At 41.6% G+C, this 19,680-nt stretch overlaps 3 protein-coding genes across 3 annotated transcripts; 1 reads left to right on the top strand and 2 right to left on the bottom strand.

Annotated features, from left to right (window-relative positions):
- Window positions 1–1,346: 1,346 nt before the first annotated feature.
- LOC131884202 (cathepsin L-like) lies at window positions 1,347–8,771 on the bottom strand. The gene is made up of 10 exons (XM_059231899.1): window positions 8,651–8,771; window positions 8,369–8,586; window positions 8,111–8,234; window positions 7,931–8,041; window positions 4,106–4,213; window positions 3,852–4,019; window positions 3,575–3,766; window positions 2,099–2,278; window positions 1,739–2,005; window positions 1,347–1,655 (listed from the first exon to the last, which is right to left on the bottom strand). Exons 2-10 carry the CDS (start codon window positions 8,537–8,539, stop codon window positions 1,495–1,497), a joined length of 1,482 nt encoding a protein of 493 aa, XP_059087882.1. The 5' UTR covers window positions 8,540–8,586; window positions 8,651–8,771; the 3' UTR covers window positions 1,347–1,494.
- A 4,092-nt stretch (window positions 8,772–12,863) lies between these two features.
- LOC131884203 (uncharacterized) lies at window positions 12,864–15,296 on the top strand. The gene is made up of 4 exons (XM_059231900.1): window positions 12,864–14,363; window positions 14,435–14,608; window positions 14,675–14,955; window positions 15,033–15,296. Exons 1-4 carry the CDS (start codon window positions 13,535–13,537, stop codon window positions 15,180–15,182), a joined length of 1,434 nt encoding a protein of 477 aa, XP_059087883.1. The 5' UTR covers window positions 12,864–13,534; the 3' UTR covers window positions 15,183–15,296.
- LOC131884206 (carbohydrate sulfotransferase 11-like) lies at window positions 15,293–19,385 on the bottom strand (the record flags this gene model as incomplete). Its single annotated transcript, XM_059231902.1, is given in 5 exon segments — window positions 15,293–15,551; window positions 18,406–18,519; window positions 18,598–18,867; window positions 18,934–19,043; window positions 19,185–19,385. Coding segments are annotated over 5 exon segments (954 nt in total), but the record flags the coding sequence as incomplete, so codon positions are not given.
- Window positions 19,386–19,680: the final 295 nt, after the last annotated feature.

Here is a 19,680-nt window from a genome sequence, read left to right as displayed (position 1 = left end):
ATTAAAAAAGCAGAGGTTATGGCTAACATGCTTGGAGATCAGTTATCTGATGTGTTAGCAACCCCATTGACTTTACAAGCAACAGCCCATTGCTCTATTGATGAGTCTGTTGAGATTGGTGAGCTGAGGCTAGTCAAGTTCAGCTATTGAACGACCTTGAAGTCTCAGATGAAGATGCCTTGGAGGCCATCAGAGACTTGAGACTCTCGAGTTTTCCTGGCTCTGATGGTGTGACATCTCAGTTTCTGATGAGATGCTCACTGGTTCTTGCTCCTATTTTCTCGTTCTTGATGCGTTGCATCTTGGGTCAAGGCAAGTTTCCCTCTTCTCTGAAGCTAGCTCATGTTGTTCCAATTTTTGAAGGGGGAGAAAAGTCGCTCCCCGGTAACTATAGGCCGATTTCTCTCACTTCGAATATTGCGAGTGTGGTTTTTATAAGATCATGAAGTCCAAACTTGTAGAGTTCCTTGAAGTCAATGATGCCTTTTTTCCTAGTCAGCATGGGTTCCGAGCACATTTTAGCACGGTTACCCAACTGATTGAGCTTATAGAGCAGGTCATTGAGGGACTGGAGAGTCATGGGGCAGTTGATGGCGTCTATTTTGATTTTCCCAAGGTCTTTGATAAAGTTGATCATAACCTATTGTTGAATAGACTTTATGACATTGGGATCCAAGGCAAGGTTCTCGATTAGATAAGAAGCCTCATTCATGATAGGAAGAAAATCGTGAAGGTTGAAGGGTCACTTAGTGACATACATGATGTCAAGTCAGGTACTCCTCAGGCCAAAAGATCAACCATACATTTAAGGACTAGCTCGGTCTACCAACCAAATACAGCATAAAGATGAGCTGAGCTGGGTTGGAAAGGGCTCAACCAATCTCTAAACACACAAACAGAGCCCGAATGTAGGTATAAATGCATGTAGCATTCACACTGGTGCAACAAGCAAAAACGAAAATGGACTCCATGATTAATAAAAGCATCCCACACTAATACTTGTTTCCTAAAAATCATTTAAATCCAAAATCGTATTATCTAACCCGTTTGGACATTGATTAATCATTCAATAATTGGAGGCAAACTGCCAAATCGGCCCCAGACAAGTCCATGAGAGATGATGAGAGACTTTTGCCCTGAACAAGAGCACCAACTCGTCTTTGCTCTGACGCATCAATGAATAACCCTAGAGTATGTAGAGCAGCTTGACAGCTATCATCTCAAAGTTCACTTTTTAACGACCATAGGTCAATTGGGACTTGATTGGGGTTTCAAAGAAGCTGTCCTACCTCTAGCAAGCACCGAAATTTAGAATCTCCAACGCCCAAGCGCAACTTAGGGCAGAATAAGGATCGGCGAATATATTTCGACCAGACTTTATGGATCGGTAAACGATGGACGGTAAATCGCAAGTTACCTAACTGACTAAATCGTGGATTATAGTGATACTTCACATGTCCAGTGGAAGATCTCGGGAAAGCTTTTGTTTGAGTATTAGTTCTTCACAATGGCCGAAGTGGCCATTTGATTGACACCACACGTACTGTCGCCGCGAAACACACGGTAGTAGCCTTGTTCACCCCAAGATGTTCCCCACGAGTTCTTTATGGTCCAATATGGTAACTTCTCTTTGAACAACTTGAACTCGTCCATGCCTAGATTGGGGGAAAATCGAAGCTTAGGCTTGAAAAGCACAGATTTACCTCCTCCCAAAATTATGTATGTACAGATGCCATACCATATCCCACAATGAGAACTCCATGATCAAGATTAGCCTTGTTGCAGAGAAAACTCCAAGGATGCGATACGCCGCCCATGTAGAACTGCATTGCATTGGCGTTGATTCCAATGGAGATGGGCCCATTGTGGACCAACCATTTGGCCAAGAGGTCTTCATCTGTGGTGAGATTGACGGCCGAGTCGATGGTGACCCGCACTTTGGTTCGTTTGAAGCTGCATTTCTTGTCCACAGCGTCGTACTTGTAATCGGTCTCGGTCTCAAGACCTACGTGATAAATACATGTATACAGAGAGCAGCAATCAGATTCATTCTGCAGTCTTCTTCAAGACTTTGAATGTGGAAAGCGAAATCCCTTACCTCCTAATTTCATGATGGCTTGATAAGCATTACTGGGGAGACCGCCGTTGCACCCGTTGTCCAATCGATCGCAATCGACCAATTCTTGCTCAGAGAGCGGGATTAATTTCCCGCGATTGATGGCCCACTGCCCTTCAATGTTGCCAGTCACGCTGAAAGCCCAGCATGAACCGCAAGCCCCTGTCAAGACAAGGTAATACCCGTAAATATGACTGGGCCTCAACAAATCAAGCGTCATGAGTACTTGGAGTTTAAACAGGCCTCGTGCACACCTCGCCCATCTTTTATCCTTAATTTCATTTTGTCGAACTTTGAAACCATCTTTTTCTCCTCTAATGAGTTCTTACTCCTCTTTTTTAAATATCTCCACTTGGAAACATCTTTCATGCCACTTCATTGCTGTAAAACTGTCAATTCAGAGTCATTCCTAAGCCGATCCTTTGCTTTCATTGTAACGATTTCAGGGACAACGCCATCTCCAAGAAAATAAAAAAAAAATCTGGACAGTTCGTCTAAGGTTGATGGGACCTGGTGTGTGGAAAATAGAATGAAAACGTCCTTGGCGTTAATGTAATAATATAAATAACAACTGGAAAGTGGATTTTCATTTCTGAGAGAGTAAGGTGTTGAATACCCTTTTTCCTTTTCAGACCTTTGTTATATCCTACTCATCCGTCAATATTTCATTCATGCATTACTCTTCAACATTCCTCATTACTCGCTAAAGCTCATTTCCATTCACAAAGTTATATCTCCATCTCTCAGAAATAAGTATCATTCATGGGCCTTCTCACATGGGAACTTAACAAGTTGGTCATTTCTTGCCTTAAGCTACGAAATTTCTTTGGATCAAATGCATATTTTTTCTAAAATATGTGAGATTAGAGCAGAAAACATTTTCAAAAATATTTTTTTAAATTACAGTTTCTGAAATTTTAAAAAGGGCAAGCAGATTAACCTTTATTTCAACAGATATCTGTTTTGCATGGAATGGGGAAGGAGCAAAAATACGTTAGAGAATTTTTTTTACTTACATTATAAAACTTATTTTCATTTTAATCCGTGATAGCTGAAATATTAAAGTGGAGCTCTCTTCTATCTCGGGCTCCTCCATTGCTCAATTTGCTGCAATCAAATATTCGTAGGGTATAGGTAGGCATTGTTGATCCGTTAAAAAAATAACTGCTTTGCAATATCTTTATTGTTTAAAAGCACACACTCTCTAAAAAGATGTAGATTAAGCTTTCTTTTGATTATCTCATAGCAAAAATGAAAAAAAAATGAAAAATCGAAATATATTTTCCAACTCTTGCTTTTGTATTTTGAAAGATCTACATGTATTGTGTTGCAAAACAAACCAAACCAAACCACAAAACCTCCGCTTTTTTCAACAAAATCCCCTCTTTTTGTTCTTTTTCCGACTCCTCTCGAGGCCTAGAGTTATCCATACCATTTATTTGTATGAGTATGAGTTACCTTGATTCTTCACCGGAGTGACAGCTCCGTGTTCGCGCCAATCGAATTTGAGGGGTATTTCTGAATTATTCGAATATTGATCCTCTTCTGGCGAGGCCCAGTGAATTGATTGGAACTCGGGCTTGAGACCGAGATAATTTGTTTTAAACTCCTGAGCGGTCAAATCAGAAAATTGACTAGCTCCATATTTCCCTGCAAAATCAAGAGGTGGTCTAAGTAGTAAGCATCGTTTAAAGCCATATGTCTCAGATAGATGCGTGCATCTTTGATCTTATACCCGTGGCTTGCTCGGTTTCGGTAAGGAACTGGACTTTCTTCATGTTTTGCCGGAATATTCTAAATCTGAGCTTGAGCTCGGCCAGAGATGAATATTGTTTCTTGTGTCTGATGACAAAACTTTTGAAATGGTTGTAACTTTGTAGACGTTGCAAAGAGAGGATGCTGGCTAAAATCCGAGAGGTGAAGGAAAAGCAAAAAGACAGATGAGCGATTCAGAATGTATTGAAGAGTTTCTTCCAAATCATCATTTACCTTCACGTGGAAGCAATTCATTCATGCCGGATGTCACCTCAGGACCTTGTTGGTTTCTCACAAGGATTGAGGATTCAATAGCCGGAAGTTCCGTGGAGGCTCCCTTTCCTGGAATGTCCAAAGACACGGCTAATATTCTTAAGACTAAATATATTACCTCCCAAGAGAAAGACGTACGTATCAACGATCTAAAAGAACAGGCAGGTGTTGCTAGTCAAACTTGGTTATCCTTGGCCGCTTGCATCCTTTATCGCTTACATCCTTTGATGAATAATTAAGGTGGAACAAAACGAACCCAAACTCTCTGAGGAGTACAAGAGCCAAGGAAGTACTCGCAACGAGCCATAAAACCATGAACATTGATTCAGCACCTCTTGATTCCAATCTACGACCTTTTGCAAGTTTTGAAAGAGACCCATCTTTTCTTTTTAGAAGCCCATTCGTGATTAAAAATGCATCATTGACGCGGCCGATCGTAATAACTACAAGTAGTTGCCGAAAATTGAAGTTGTTTAACCAGGTATGCATGCCCTTGCCTTTGAAATTATAACAATTCCACATGTGTGGCCCAGTTGCTTTACCCTATAGTGCTAGTCCCCTTACTTTACCCCAAGGACCAGGATTTGAACCGTTACCGATAAAAAGTAACGCATTACCTTTACCATTACCTTTACCCATACCGTTACTTTTGCACAAAAAAAGATGGCCTAAAACTGAAAAAAAAACGACTTTTTAACGTCTGGTAAATTCGATGTGAAACAGATGACGAATATAAAAAGTACAAGTTACAAAGATGATCATTTTGACATTCACTTGTTTGTCCATCGTTGAAAAAAACTTCACATAAGGCAAGTACTCCACTGGTTTGACAAAAGGAAAATCAGGGTTTTATTTGAAAACTGACACGGGTTTCCGTCAAGCCACTGGCAATGTCATCCGCCAGACAAAATGTAAATTGATAACCCTGGTCCTTATCATTTTCCCCTCCCTCCTCTTGTTGCGGGAAACAGACATAGAAACACAAGAATGCGCTCTAAGATGCCTGACTTTAACCAGATATTTTCACTTAACAACTTATAGCTGATGTATTCCAACGCCGTAAATAACTCAACCACCCCTCTGAGGGATCTTCCAAATCCTACAAGGGTAAAATTACAAACACTTTTGATATCCAAATAGGACTAGACAGAGAACTATACATTATATACTTATAGCATACCAGCTACTTTCATCATCATCTTTTTCCATTAAAATGTGCTGCAAAAAAGGTAGAGGAAAAAGTGATGAGCATTGCAAAAGTGTTGGCTCTTCACTAATCACACAGTATACAACTTCCTATTTAATTCTTATTTGCTTGTCATAATTGTTCGAAATTTTACCCCTAGATAATTTGTAACGTATCCCAGAATTTCTTATTCGTTGTATCACAATACTTTTTTTGTCTTTTGTCGAACTCGACTCCGGACAAAGCGAGTCATGCAAAGGTTGGAAAATCAAAGGACTCGGCCCAGCACTACGTATGACGTACTCTTTCCGAGGCAAAAAGATTAAAAAAATCATCCATTTACTATTACATTCTTTTATAATCAATAAATGCATTTTCCCATTTTCAAAAAAAAAAAATATGAAAAATTATGAGCAAAAATTAGGTATTGCCAAAGCATGCCCAAATCCATTCAATTTCGCACAAAATCGTCGGTGTAAGGTTATATTATGGTTCAAATTTGTGACAAAAGTTCTTTTTGCCTCAAAATGGCCAAACAGCATCATTTTCTTCACCGTTGCCAGGTTGACATCCCGCAATTTGATTGAACATAACAGAATGACTGACATCCTGCTTTTTGGGTTTTGTCAGTGCCATCAAATTTTGTCAACATCCGTAACCTATCTACACCTTGCTTGCTTCATAATGTCTGGGTTGCACTAGTGAGCATCTACAAGATGGGCTCAGAGAGATTATGCTTAACAATGAACCTTCAAAAGCAAAAAGTTGTCCAGATCTTATCAATAAATGGCTTCAAAGTGAAAAGAAATCACGATAATCTGGCACGAATGTCATTTTTCAGATGATACTTTTGTCACGCCATCTAAAAGGCAAGCTCTGTCACAGTGGTAGAAATACCCTTTAAAGCTTTGACGGAAATACACAAACAAGTCTTGGTATTTTTCAACCTCAGAAAGTCATAGGGAACAACCTTGATTTCATTGCTCTATAGTATTCTAGCGCACATAAAAAACTTGCTTACCGAAAAAGGTCATAAAAAATTTAAAAAAAATGGCCTAACCGTTCCTTAATGACACTGAAATGAATGGAATGCCAACTTTGTTTGAAGTGGTGCCAAATTTGTAACTTTAAACCAGCCACATTTCAAGAAACCGGGCCCCTTTGAACGATAGTTGGTGATAGCCTCGGATATTGATGACGTCAACTTGAACACGTCTAGAGCAAAACGCCCTCTAAGATATTCGATGCCAGACTCGCGGTTTTACTGGACCACGGCCTTATGTAAATAAAACTTCGTAATATATGAGTAGGTAGATGAAACTAAATGAAACGAATGATGAAGAGGTCTGAAATTGCGAGGATGCGTGTAGTAGGAGCCATTCGTCACAAGAGCATCAAAAGTGTAGCCAAGAAAGGTGTTAAGTTCAAGGTCTAGGGCTTTTAGCTAATTGGTAATAACTGGAGGTCGGAAAAATAAGTTTCTATTTTCGCGAAAACAGTCGGTTTTTTAAGTCATAATTATCGGCCAAAATGAGTGCCGAAAGATTTTGGTTCAAAATTAGTATTTATTTTCATTATTCAATACATTGCTATTTTTGGATAATAAACACGGGCGAAATATCTTTTTTCAAAGAACCTCATTTTAATTTGGTTATGAAATAAATCTTTTACTAATGCCCTTAACATTTAAACGAAACATCAATATACACAAACGTATGATTGCTTATTCTCATAACCATAAACACAACTCTAAAAAAATCTCATCATCATCTTCATCAAAATCCTCCAAGTTCAGGCCTATATTTCAAAGCATTTTAGCATTATACCTTGGAATTTAATCTCTGAAAAGCCTTTGAAGCAAGTCGCGCTAATGGGAAAGAATCAAAATGTGACATTGCACAAAGGTAAACGTTCATTAGGTGGACTCTTGACGTGAAAAATCTTTCCCTATATTCTTACAAGCTATTACTACCAGGACATGACCAAATTAAGATGATATTCTTCTGTAGCTAAAAATGCATATAAAGTTTCATCCATCAACAAATGCTTAATGTAACTAGGCCTTGCGTGTAAAAAAAACACCAATCTTTCCGACCCCTAGCCATAACACTAAAAAGTAGAATCACTATTAAAAGATGAATAGAGAAGTTGACCAGACGGCTATTCTGGATATGATTTGTCGCTCTTCAACCTCAAGGGTCGAAAAATGTTTTCCCATGGATGTGGTGAGAAAAATGGAATGAAAGACAGATTAGGAAGAAAGCGACGGACGCTGCATCCCGTTGGTAACCCAATTTTCCTCGGTTGTGAGTAAGTGATTCGACCAATACTGTACACATCTCCTACTGAATGAGCATCACACGATGTATGTTAGCATCATACAGAAACGTAATTTTCCTTTGTTAGCAATTAGTACCTTGGAACTAGGATTAACAACCCAAACTATAATCCAATCGAGGAGGGAAAGCCAAAAGACGAATCATGCAGTACTTGGAATGTTTATTCATTGCAGTCGTCCCATCTATGAAAATCACGATTGAAATATCTGAAGGAAGAAAAACCACTCGGATTCCTCATAGTCCTGGGGTCTCAAGCTTTACCTTGAGTATCGCCTTCGCTGACGCCGTCATCGCAGTCCACGTGGGTGAGCTCCAAGAATTCGAGCCAAGGCTTGGACCACACGGTCAGTCGACATTCCTTGACAGAAGCACCTAAATCAGGGGGCACAAAGTGTCAATGCAAATGAGCCTCCCGCCCTCTCAAAGTGAATTTCAACTTGCCATCCTGGACTTGGCAATCCTCAGAGGGCTCTTGACCCGAGCTCTTGAGACAATCCGTGTCGGCCAAGTGAACGGTGAATCGGTAGTTGGTTCCGGCCACCACTTGCGTGCTCACGTTGCTCACCTAAAGCCCGGAAATCAATGGGAAATTCCAATTCGAATACTCTAATACTATGTACGTATGTACGTATATTTACGATATAGTTTCCCTCGAACCTCCCTACCCCTACTCGTAGGATGCAAGAGATAACCACCCACCTTGACGGCCTTTTTATGGTAGAGGCTATTGTCGCCCGAGGCTAGTTCTTGCAGTGCAAACTTGAGGATGTCCGGATCCAGTTCTTTTTGGTCCGTGGGGCCGCCCACAAGCACACCCGTGCCCATCACCCAAGGGATCAAGGCACACACACAAATGAGAATCCACTTCATGTTGGTGAGGTCCTCTTGTTTCGGAGAACGAAATTGAAAACTAAGTGCTTGGGAATTGGAAATTTGATAACGCTCTGTTCCCCGAAATTCCGTCTTAACTAACTGACATACAAACGTCAAGTCATCTTTGTCCTCTTTTGTGCTCGGACTTCCTAAAAGGGTGAGTGTTCTATTTAGCTTTGGCTTGTCTTTTTCTTCACTGGCGAGTGTTGTTGGCTCAGGGATGCCAAACTGGATAACAGGCCCCTGAATTTTTGAAAAGAAAATTGCCTCAAAATAGTAATAGTAATGTTTTGTATTCATATTTCTTGACATGTTAGCTCTGATGAAAATTCAATTGCTTAATCTCTGTACCCTTGGTGGTAAATAAGGATATGTTTGAGTTGGCACAACGGACTCGAGGTTCCTTTTCAATGCAATTATATATGGAATGGTGTACATGTAACTCATGGTAAAAACAGGCAGGGCCAAGAAGTACCAGTCCTGATGTGTGCCTTCGGCATGAAGAATTTCCTATCTTTTTATCTTTCCCATCCCTCGTTCAGTCTGGTTAGTATGAGTCGGATGTCTGTAACTTTTCTCTGGTAGGTCCAAAGAAAAACTGGATTGAAGAAGAGGCACCATTTTTGAGTTTGGCTGGCGTGCAGTACAACGGCAGCATTGGAAACGTACAAATGCTTAGTTCAAAATTGAGCCAGCATTCTGAAGGGTTCAGGAGGTCAATCCCAAATGCATGCTGACGTGGTGGGTGCTGTGACCTCATCATTTAGGGGATGTCAAGTGAAGGAAATTCAAGGAAAAATGTGGTCCGGCACCCTGATTTTGGGCATTTCGGGGAGAGAGAACTAAGACAAACATCACAGTCAGCTCGCACCATTCGCCCATTGAATTTTCAATAATTCAGTGATTTTGAGCGAGTTGTGTTACACAACCCTACTATATGAGCATGTTTGGTGTTAATCAGTGAACGCACTATCAAATTGGCTCAATACCATAATGCTAATTGCCTAGATAAGCATGTGAAATGGAAAAAATGTCAAAACCCAATGCATGCACAGTGCGGTTTGGCTGGGCATGTTGTCTTTGATTTTACTCCATGGAATAACGTCAGTTGTCCATGAACGCGTTTACTTGACTAGCCCTATATATCTGTATTCCTATTACAACAACCCGAAATGCATACATACAAACCCACAGAAATTGGGTGCCAGATTCTTCAGGTTGTTGTCCTTTGGCCCATCACCTCATGGCCAGACCTTCAATGCAATCGAAATTCAGCCCTTGGCATCTCATGGTCGGATTGGCTGATTGGATCTGAATCAGGCCAGACCTAAGATAAGATAATCTTGAAACGTTTCAGGGTTGAGTCATTACTTGGTCAACATCTATGACGTGATGGACAGGCTGATTCTTTCACTACATTACGCTTGGGTTGGATACTTATTCCGACGAACAATCCAAATTCATTTCTTCCAACATGTGACTCAGCTCGTCTTTTCCGAATGTTCGGGTATTAGGGGCGCGAACCACAGATCATATAACGACTAGGTGGCGCAAACTTTCTAGAAATATGGACCGCGAATGAGCTTGCCGCCCAATCGGCCTGCTCTTGGTCATGGCCGCTCTGAGGCACTTTTTGAATGAAAGTAACAATATAAGAAAAATAGATCCCTTCAATTAAAAGTAGGACATTTTTATATAAATTTCTGGTCAAGTGGATCCTTTCGAAGTTATGTTGTCAAAGGCTTATGTAGCTGACCAGAACAGGCCGAAAAATCGAATTTTATGTAGTGTTTACTGCATAACTTTGACCATGTCTCCTGAGTTCCCTAAGCATGGGTTTGGCCTAAAAATTGGCCAAGTCCATCTTCTCATCCAGATCTTGTGGTCGTATTAAATGCTTGTTTGGAATAAAATGAACGGTTTAGGAGATACGAAATTTTGGCTTCTGTTCGTAGTCCACATCTCTAGAAGTCTGTGGGTATCCCCAGCAACACTTTATCCACTCTGAACCTATGATGTACCACGAGCCACCCCACACATATCCGGCTTACCATCCCATGGCCACGACCCTAGACTGGAACATTAAGTTGGCCGTGCCCTTGGATACACTCACTGTGGTTATTTTTTCTGGTTAAGTGTTTGCTCAGATGCCAAGACATTTAGATATGTTTTTCTTTGTCAAAGAGACAAAAGGAACAAAGTTTGTGAAATACACATGTTTAAAAGTAGCTCAGATAAATGTGTAAAATAACTTAAAGTCCATAAAAATGCATCATTGTCAAAAACGTAGTCAATCAGTATTAAACGTCCTCTTAGTTATGTATTGACATATCATTTCATAAACTTCTATTCAACAGATGCTCAGTTATCACATCTTGAAAGCTGCGTTTTACACCTTAAAAGAGCGAAAAGTGGCCTAATTATGTTTCCAGTTATTTCCAAGGCATATTATTGTCTTTTTCAATAAAACGACAAGAAATAACATTTTTCCACTTCCTTTAAGACTTGTTTAAACGCTAAAAGTAGCAAAAATTGTCACTTAAAACTTACTAAACATGAAAATTGCCTTTCATTTTCGTTAAGTGCCAAAAGCTATACTATCCTATCATGTTCCTTAAGTATTTGAATGAAACCTGTAATTACGAAAACTGTAATTTTCGAATTCGTCACTTTTCGCAATGATTAATTATCTATTTTGCAAACTATTTTCGGGTTTTTCTACCTGTTTCAAAAAAGTAAAATGTTTTCATTTATATTTTAGACGTGAAAAAATATTATATTTCTTGGCAATTACTTTAAGATATAGCCGGAGCAATTTGTAGTCACATTTGATGCAAATCATTGAAAACGTGATATCTTATCGCTTACTCAATGAGATACCCCTACATGGTTTTGTGAGCACTTATCCTGAATTGCGAGTGGGTGAAATATTCACTTTTTCAACACTAGATGCCCTCACATTCCTCCAAATCAAGGCCAAAATGCAGTTACAATGCCTTTTCACACGGTTACATGAGGTTATTCGAGTAAGATGTACTCAAGACTATATCTGAGCTATATGATGACAATCATATTTATTAAATGTCAATAAAAGGCCGATACATGTTCAGAGCGTGTGCTAGGAATTTACTCCTCATACTTCATATCTTGCCCTTAGACACGGATCCTTGCCTTAGAACCAGATGAACCCAAAACTCAATTTCACACATTTCATGGGATGAATGTCTTAGGGACCTCCTTATCCCATCAAAATAGAGCCTTTCTTTTAATTTTGTCTAGCGCATTTGCTTGCCAAATTTCGTTGATTGTACTGTGAGTTAAGCAATTCCTAGATTTATGACAAGAAGCATTATAATTAATTATCTATCAAGTTAGAAGATTTCTTATGTCACTCTTATCCACATTATTCAGAATCTATGATATTCATTTTTCTCAAATCTCACTTACTTTAGAGTTTGGTTTGATCAGAACATGCAGGTCTACGAGAATTTAGCATTCAACAACACCAAAGATTCACTTTGAGGAGGGTTAAGATGAACGTGAATTTTTCACCAAATGCAATTAAGCATTTGGCGTTCGTCAAACTTCTGAAACTACTTGTAAAGACAAAGTTTGTGGAAAAAAGGTAAACTCCTAACGTTGTGATTGGCCATTAGATTGGCCTTCCACCCATGATGTCGGAGGATGGCGCGTAGGTTTGAATTTCCCGCTTCCAAGCGTTCATCCCTCGCCAAAATAGGCCCTAGCGGCCAGTTCTCTATAACTTCATCGGTGCCTTGACGTGGACATTTTTTCGACATTTTTGTAATCGTTAGTTTTAAAGGAATATACCCGACTCCGGAATAATCGAAACATGTCATACGTTAGGAGAAGGGCCATCGAGACTAGCCGTAACACATGAGATTCCATGGTGTGGGATATTAAGATGGTTACCGAGTGTCTCATAAATTGTCTTGATTATATCTTACTTGATCTAACTCTTGTAACCGCATGAAAAGACGTATTAAGCTGGATTTTGGACTTGATTTGGAAGAAAGTGAAGGCATCTACTTTTGAAAAAAAAATGAATGTTTTACTTATCGCAGTTCAAAATAAGTGCTCACGAAACCACGTGGGCGTATCTCGTTGATTTTGATAAAATTGCAGTTGGAAACGCAAGTAAGGTTAACCCCAAGATCTGCTGATTTCATGTTTAAATATATGATCTCTTTGTAGATTTTTAGTGGATTAATATACTAATCTGAGCTCAAATACGAGATGATATTTTGCAAAAACTTTATCAGGGTTGCTCGGCGTGAAAGCAGCTAGTTGTTCAATGTGATTGGTGGTGTCTCTGCTTTCGTGTACTTTCGTGACCAACATCGTGTCATGGTGGGGATGGACGTAGATAGTAGCGTTACCTATCTACAGAAATAGAGTGGCCATATAAACACGCATAGTAGCTTTGAGTGGCTCCCTCCAAGTGAAGGGCGTTTTAAAGTTGCATGGGACTGGTGGCTCGGTCCGGTGGTCACCCGGCACCGCCATGGTTTGGGACTGGATCAAGTCAAACTAAAGCCAAAGGTCAAAACTCTGGAGCCACCCACCCACTCACCCAGCCTTTGGCCTGCTGTGGATTGGATTTGGATTGAGCTCCTGACAAGCCCGGCCCAGCCAGTGGGCCTGGCTGCCTGCATGCGCATGCACACACATACGTACGTAGGCATAGAGGCATAGAGGCATAGAGGCATAGAGGCAGGCAGGCAGGCAGGCAGGTAGACACTTGTGGCCTTGTGATTGATGCCCCCGGACTCCCTCCCCCTTGAAAAACCATCAACCATCGATAACTGTCAAGGGACCAGTTCGTGGGTCCGACTTCTCTATCCACTCAACCAACGAGGAGTTTGCCACGTCATCTTGGGGTGGGAATTGGCCATCTATCGCCGTACCTCGGTCGGTTGACCACCCTGCGGATTTGCATTGGGCCACGGGTGTTCCGCTGATGGGTGATGGATGGAGGCGGGGGCCCGCTCAATCCGCGACTCGGGTCTTAAATCTGGCCGACGAAGCTTTTCAATCTTCCACATTCTCGCCATTCTGGCCAGTACGGGGATCCGCCGTTTGAAGCTCACCGGTTTGGCCATGGCCAGGCGTCCAGGGACTGGGACCGGTTTAGCGCCCTCGGGCTTAGTGTGGGTGATTGGGTGGGCGATGGTGGGCGTGCAGGCGGAAAACGCCTCGCTGGCCTCGCCCTCCGGCTTAACCTTACTGACCCGCGCTTGCCAAAGCGTGTACCCGCTCAGTGAGTTGGCCTCGGATTTCCAGTCCTGTCAAAACATTTCGGCCTTCAACAATGACAAGTCGGACTTGAGAAGCGTGTTCCATTACGGCACGTGTCAAGCCGTGGAGCTGCATCTCCAGCTTCTGTGTCGGGGTGCGTCGCCCGACTTGAAGGCCCAGACGCCCGTGTCGCTCTCCGATATCCGGGCCTATCAGTCGGATCAAGTGTGTCGCGATTTGAAAGCGAGCGTGCCCGCCATTGATTGTGAGCGGGTCCATCTCATTTTGGGCCTCACTTTAGTCGAATGTCAGAAACATGAGAAGCTTCGCCAAATTTTGGACGACCACCCGCCAGTTTGCTCCGGCTTTTGTCGGCCCGCGCACGCCAATGGCTCGGTCACTTTGACGCCCTTGTGTGGACATTTGTACTTCACCAGCCGCCGTCTGCGCCAAGCACTGCCACAGTTTCTGCTCCAGGGCATGGCCCCGTCTGAGCGACCCGCCGTATCCGTGGGTTCAGGGTTGGTCATTCCGCCCAAAATGATGCCGCACCAACGCACCAGTGAGTCGCGCATCGATCTTTTCAACCCAGTTTCACCCATTCACTATCAATTTGGCCCTGGCTAATCATAGGTAATGCGAGTCTGCCCGGTCCAGATCAGGTGGAGTCCGCCCACGTCATTGATTCTCGCAAACACGCAGAGTTACCCCTCAACCCATCCCAACCCGAAGTTCCGGAACCGAATCCCGGCGAGATTGGTGACAAGATGGATCCATTACAGAGTGCATTGCCTGATGCCTCCCCAGGTAACGCGCAAATTTGTTGTCAAACAGAAAATATCCTACTACCCTGACAATCACAACTCTTGGCAGTACAAGTCCAAGAGCCGCCTGTGGTTCAAGTAGGTCAGGCGAGCCACTCCACGACGACTGAAAGGGTACTCTCCAGTTTGCCTGTCGTGACCAAATCGGGGGAAGACATCCCCGTCCCCAAGCCAGCCGATCCTGATCAATCTCAAGACTCGTCCCACTACGCCAAAGAGAAGTTTCGCACTTTTCACGAGGGCGAATCTCAATCGCAGGCTTTCAGCTACTTGATCTTGTTCCTCATCATGGGTTTGGTCTTCTACTTGGTGTTTCATAACAAGAAGAAGGTGAAATAGGGCAGAACGTCCCATTACAAAGCGTTTGAATGGAAACAAATGGTTGATGATGAAATATTGCTTTCTAGATTTTGGCCTTGGCTCTTGAAGGCCGACAAGGACGTCAAAGTGGAGGTCGTCAGAGGCACAGAGGAGCCAGGTACCACAAACTTGACAATAATCTGGAAGAAGCCATGGGGAGCAATTCATCGGATTCCATGCGACAGATCATCTATTGAGAATAGCACAGTTTTTGGAGTGTGGAGAGTGTGTCGTCAAGTTTGCTGTGATAGCCGAATTGAACTTGTTTATTGACTTTAAAAGAAAGATATGAAAGGAACACATCGTTTTAACTTGACTTTAATCCGATATCAGTCATGTAATCCGAGAGCGAGTATCCAAAGAGCTGAAAGTCATAATAGTACAACTTGTAGAGCTCTTCTTGAGTCTTGGGTTTGATTTGGGACCAGAAATCCGCCTCGGATTGTCTCTTGCTGCTCTGGCTCGAAAAGGCCCTCGAGTTCAAATGGATTCGAGTTTGAAGTAATTGGGACACGTTCGCCTTCTGAAGAAAGTAACTCGTGTCTCGATGAAGGTGCTCCAAATGGCTAAAAGAAGTCCCTTAGATAATTAATCAATGAAAAGTTGTCCGATGATTCGTCAATGACTTTTCTCGGAGTTCATTTAAAGACTTAAAACAATGAAGGAGGTAAGATTTGGGTATTTCACCCTTTTTCTACGATACTAAAACTTTTATAGAATACTTGGTCAATCTTGACCTTCTAGTTGCATTCATTCTCGAGGGTGAGGTTATAATTGAGAAGGGCTGTTATAACGCAGCGGGAATATCCCTCAATTGGGACACTCATCAATTGATCACTTCAAATCAACTTGTCGCCCTAGATTCCCTGGTTCAGAATAGTGCATACAAATATTATAGCTCGGCCGCAGATAAAAATGTGAAAGATATGGGTGAAAAATGGCGTATAAAGGGAAAAAACCAAAACCCATCAACCACAAAAGAAAAGGAAACCAGAATCGGTCTTTTTTCTTGCAGGTGATTTCTTTCAACAAGATCTCGCAATTAGATAAATTGTGTCAGAACAGAAGTTCTTGCTTGGTTCAGACGTATCGATATAGCACAAAACCACTGCCTGTCTGTGCAGAAAATCAAGAGTTTTGTTTTACTCTCTGCCAAGAAGTTGCCCCTTAACTTTAACTCAGTAAAAGTAAAGCGAAATTTCTTAGAACAAATTTGGCTTCTTGTTGTTTCAAGAAGTAATTATCGTTTAGACATCTGCTATCACAAAAATGAAAAAATGAACCATTTTCCAAATGAAAAACCAGACTCGGTCAGGGTGTCCTGACTATATCGGTTTTCACCAAGGCTCGTGCCTTGTCTACAACATAAGGTAATTGTCCAAAAAAACTAAATGGATTATTAGTTATTTGCTGGTTTCAGATTGCCCCGACCTACCTTCCCTGTATGCGCTAATTTAACGTTTTTAATACTTTTTTCAGCTTCAAAACTGAGCTTAGCAGCTGAAGTTGCATTAAAAACAGGAAAAGCTTATGAACTAGTCACAAATATCGTATAAGGTGGTTCATGTATATAAACAATGAAGGGGGTAAAAAAAGCATGATTTTTAGGTACATCTCTTGAAAATCATCAGCCAAACGATAATAATTTTATTTTGAAGAGTCTCTAATACTCGTACTTTGTTCTACGGTGAGCCAAAGATCACCACAGGTCTAATGGATTTTTGGAAATACAGGGTGGGCCATTTAAATCTGCCACTACTTGGAAGCTTGATTGGGGATGTCATATGAAAGAAATTCAAGGAAAAATGTGGTCCGGCACCCTGATTTTGGGCAATTTGGGGAGAGAGAACTAAGACAAACATTACAGTCAACTCGCACCATTCGCCCATTGAATTTTCAATAATTCAGTGATTTTGAGCGAGTTGTGTTATAAAACCACACAAAATGAACATTTTTGGTATTAAACGGTAAACGCACTGTCAACTTGGCTCAAAACCACAATGCCATTTGCTTAGAACAGTAGGTACAATGGAATAAATGTCAAAATTTTATGCATGCACAGTGCGATTTGGCTGGGCATGTTGTCTTTGATTTTACTCCATGGAATAACGTCAGTTGTTCATAAACGCGTTCACTTGACAAGCCTAATACTCGTTGATTTGTCAACGGTAAAACTGGCAATTTTAGAGAAGTAAGTTATACTCCTTGCAAGTTAAAATTTGAATTATGACAGCTCCAGGTTAATTTTCCTTCACAGAATCATAGGAAGAACATCCAGTCTTAATTTGAAGCCACGCTCCCTTCAAATTGATCACAATGTATGGGAAGGAAACTTGGTTGTTACTACTCAGGAAAACCGCAAAATGGGAATTATAGAATAGCTAAAGTCAGATTGCCAGAAACAAACTAGTCGTTGAATCAAAGTCACGTTGCAGCGTCACTGTTGGTGCACATCACTGCTATTCATGTATAAATTAATTTAATTTGCCTTGGATATAAAAATCTTGCGTAAGTTTGGCCCAACCATTTTTCCCCCAAGTGTGTGTGTACAAACCGAAGTTGGGGCAAGTACCTACTGGGTCAAGTTAAGTACCGGACACTACTTGCCCTGTCGGTTCTTGCTTCATATCAGTAGTTGTCACCACTCTGGGAACCTCATGTCTTCGCGTTTTAGGCCTGTGATTTTGACTTGTGCTGTACCGTACATCCGCTATGGCCGTACAGCAGCACTCTGGGAACCTCATGTCTTCGCGTTTTAGGCCTGTGATTTTGACTTGATCTTGTCAGAGGTTTTTCTCGTAAGACAATAATCAAATCATGTTTGGTTAAACTGGTTTCTTGAGCTTGTTAAACAATTATGCGCAGATCTTCAGAAGGGACCCTGACCTTCATGTTTTGGACACAATTGGACTGAAATTGACGTTTTCCCGTCTCGTAGGAATGATACCTAAAATCGACTTCAATGGTGAGCCGAATGGTCGACAAGGGGTCTTTAAATTTCCGAAAAACGGCCGACAGACATTCTTGGATCGTTATCAACCAAATTGGCCAAACCGTCGCTTTTTTCGGGACCTTTCATAGTCTTTTCGGCTGCCCACACTCCCATTGTCGTTATTAAAGACAACCAAAGCATTTCTTATGCTCTTGTTATCCTGGGGGAGGCCTATTTATAAGGTGAGAAATCTCGAATTTTCCTTTTCAGAGTGGCTGGAAATTGAGACAGGGCGTTCTTCCTATAATTCTTTGCAGGAAAATTGAGCTGTAGCCGCCATTTTTTAAATCTAAATTCGCATGAAGTAAAGCTTACTTCCCTAAAATTGCCATTTTCCCCGTTGACGAATCAGTCACGAGTTATGGAGCTTCAAAGGTGTGGCAGATTTAAATGGCCCACCAAGTACAGGCAAAGGTTGCCGTTCTTACCAATACGCCGTAAAATTGTAGGCGCATATAGGGCAAATTTTGTGTTGAGGCCGGAAGTGAATGTCCATAGGTCTGCTTTTCATGAATAAAATATACTGGGCAAACTCCTCTGGGCTGTGAAAAAGAAATTTGTAAAGCAATTGCATCAAAACCAAGAGCATCCAAAGACTATTTGATTCATTTTGTGTTTACGTTGCGTTAGTGGGATCATTTGAACCAAAATTGGCGATGCTTCCATTTCTCACTGCCCGTTCGTGTTCCTGCATCAATTGGTCAGCCATCCACGATTCAAAGTGCCTTTTGGGAGGTTGAAGGCGAAATTTCCAAATAATGAACAATCTGACCATCTGCCAAGACTTTCGTCCCAACCGAATAAGCTTGTCATAATAGGCGGAGGCCAGTCGGGAAAACGGATGTCGAACGATCAGCATGGATGTCACATCTTGAGCAAAAGTGACCGGGCTAATCAAATGACCAGGGAGTACAAATAAGGAATGAAAGAGTACGACGAGTCTTTGTTTGCATTACCTCATATCTAGCGGGAACGGAAGACGTTTGGGAGCAGCACGATGACTAAACTTCAAGGGTGAGAGGCCACCCATAATGAGGAAGTTATGAGTCCAACTGGAACTGGCAACCTGTTTAAATAAGGCTCTAATGAGTGTGGTTTTTTTTCATTTTGATTGGCACTTCAAAATAAGGCAAGAATTGTGAATGCCGCTTTTGAGTGAGGACGAGCCATTACCATGAACCATGGACGTAAATATCTCTTGACTCACTTTGGGGATGGCACAATAGGCAAGCTTGTGGCTTTTGTCATAAATCATGAACTTGGCATTGATGGACATGCCCACACCAATGGCCTTTAGATCTTCGTCGCAAATTCTGGCAATCTTATGGCGACGATCCTTCATCACCAGATTCACATCGCTCATCTCCCCGGAGTTCAAAGTGACGAATTTGGACTCCTCCAATTTCGAAATGGAAGAACTAAAGGAATTTTTCAGAGGGTTAGTTCTTATCATCGAAATAAATATTTTGACCCTATCAGGCGTCATCATATCCTCGAGAGGAGCGAGAGAAGGACTCCAGAACAACTCTTATGAACAAAAAAGGTGTCAAGGGACAACAAAGTAGTTGCTGCTGCAGAAATCGGATTCCCCAACCCGCGGAACAAATGCGGGTCCTAATTGGTACCAATATCCATTTCCTGCAACGCTGTCATAAAAATGCACAATGTTTATTAACAAAGTTAGGACAGGTTCAAAAGGGCAC

This window comes from Tigriopus californicus, chromosome 7 (genome assembly GCF_007210705.1).
Source record: "Tigriopus californicus strain San Diego chromosome 7, Tcal_SD_v2.1, whole genome shotgun sequence".
Classification (NCBI taxonomy): Eukaryota; Metazoa; Arthropoda; class Copepoda; order Harpacticoida; family Harpacticidae; genus Tigriopus; species Tigriopus californicus.
This window is presented reverse-complemented; position numbering and strand designations above follow the sequence as displayed.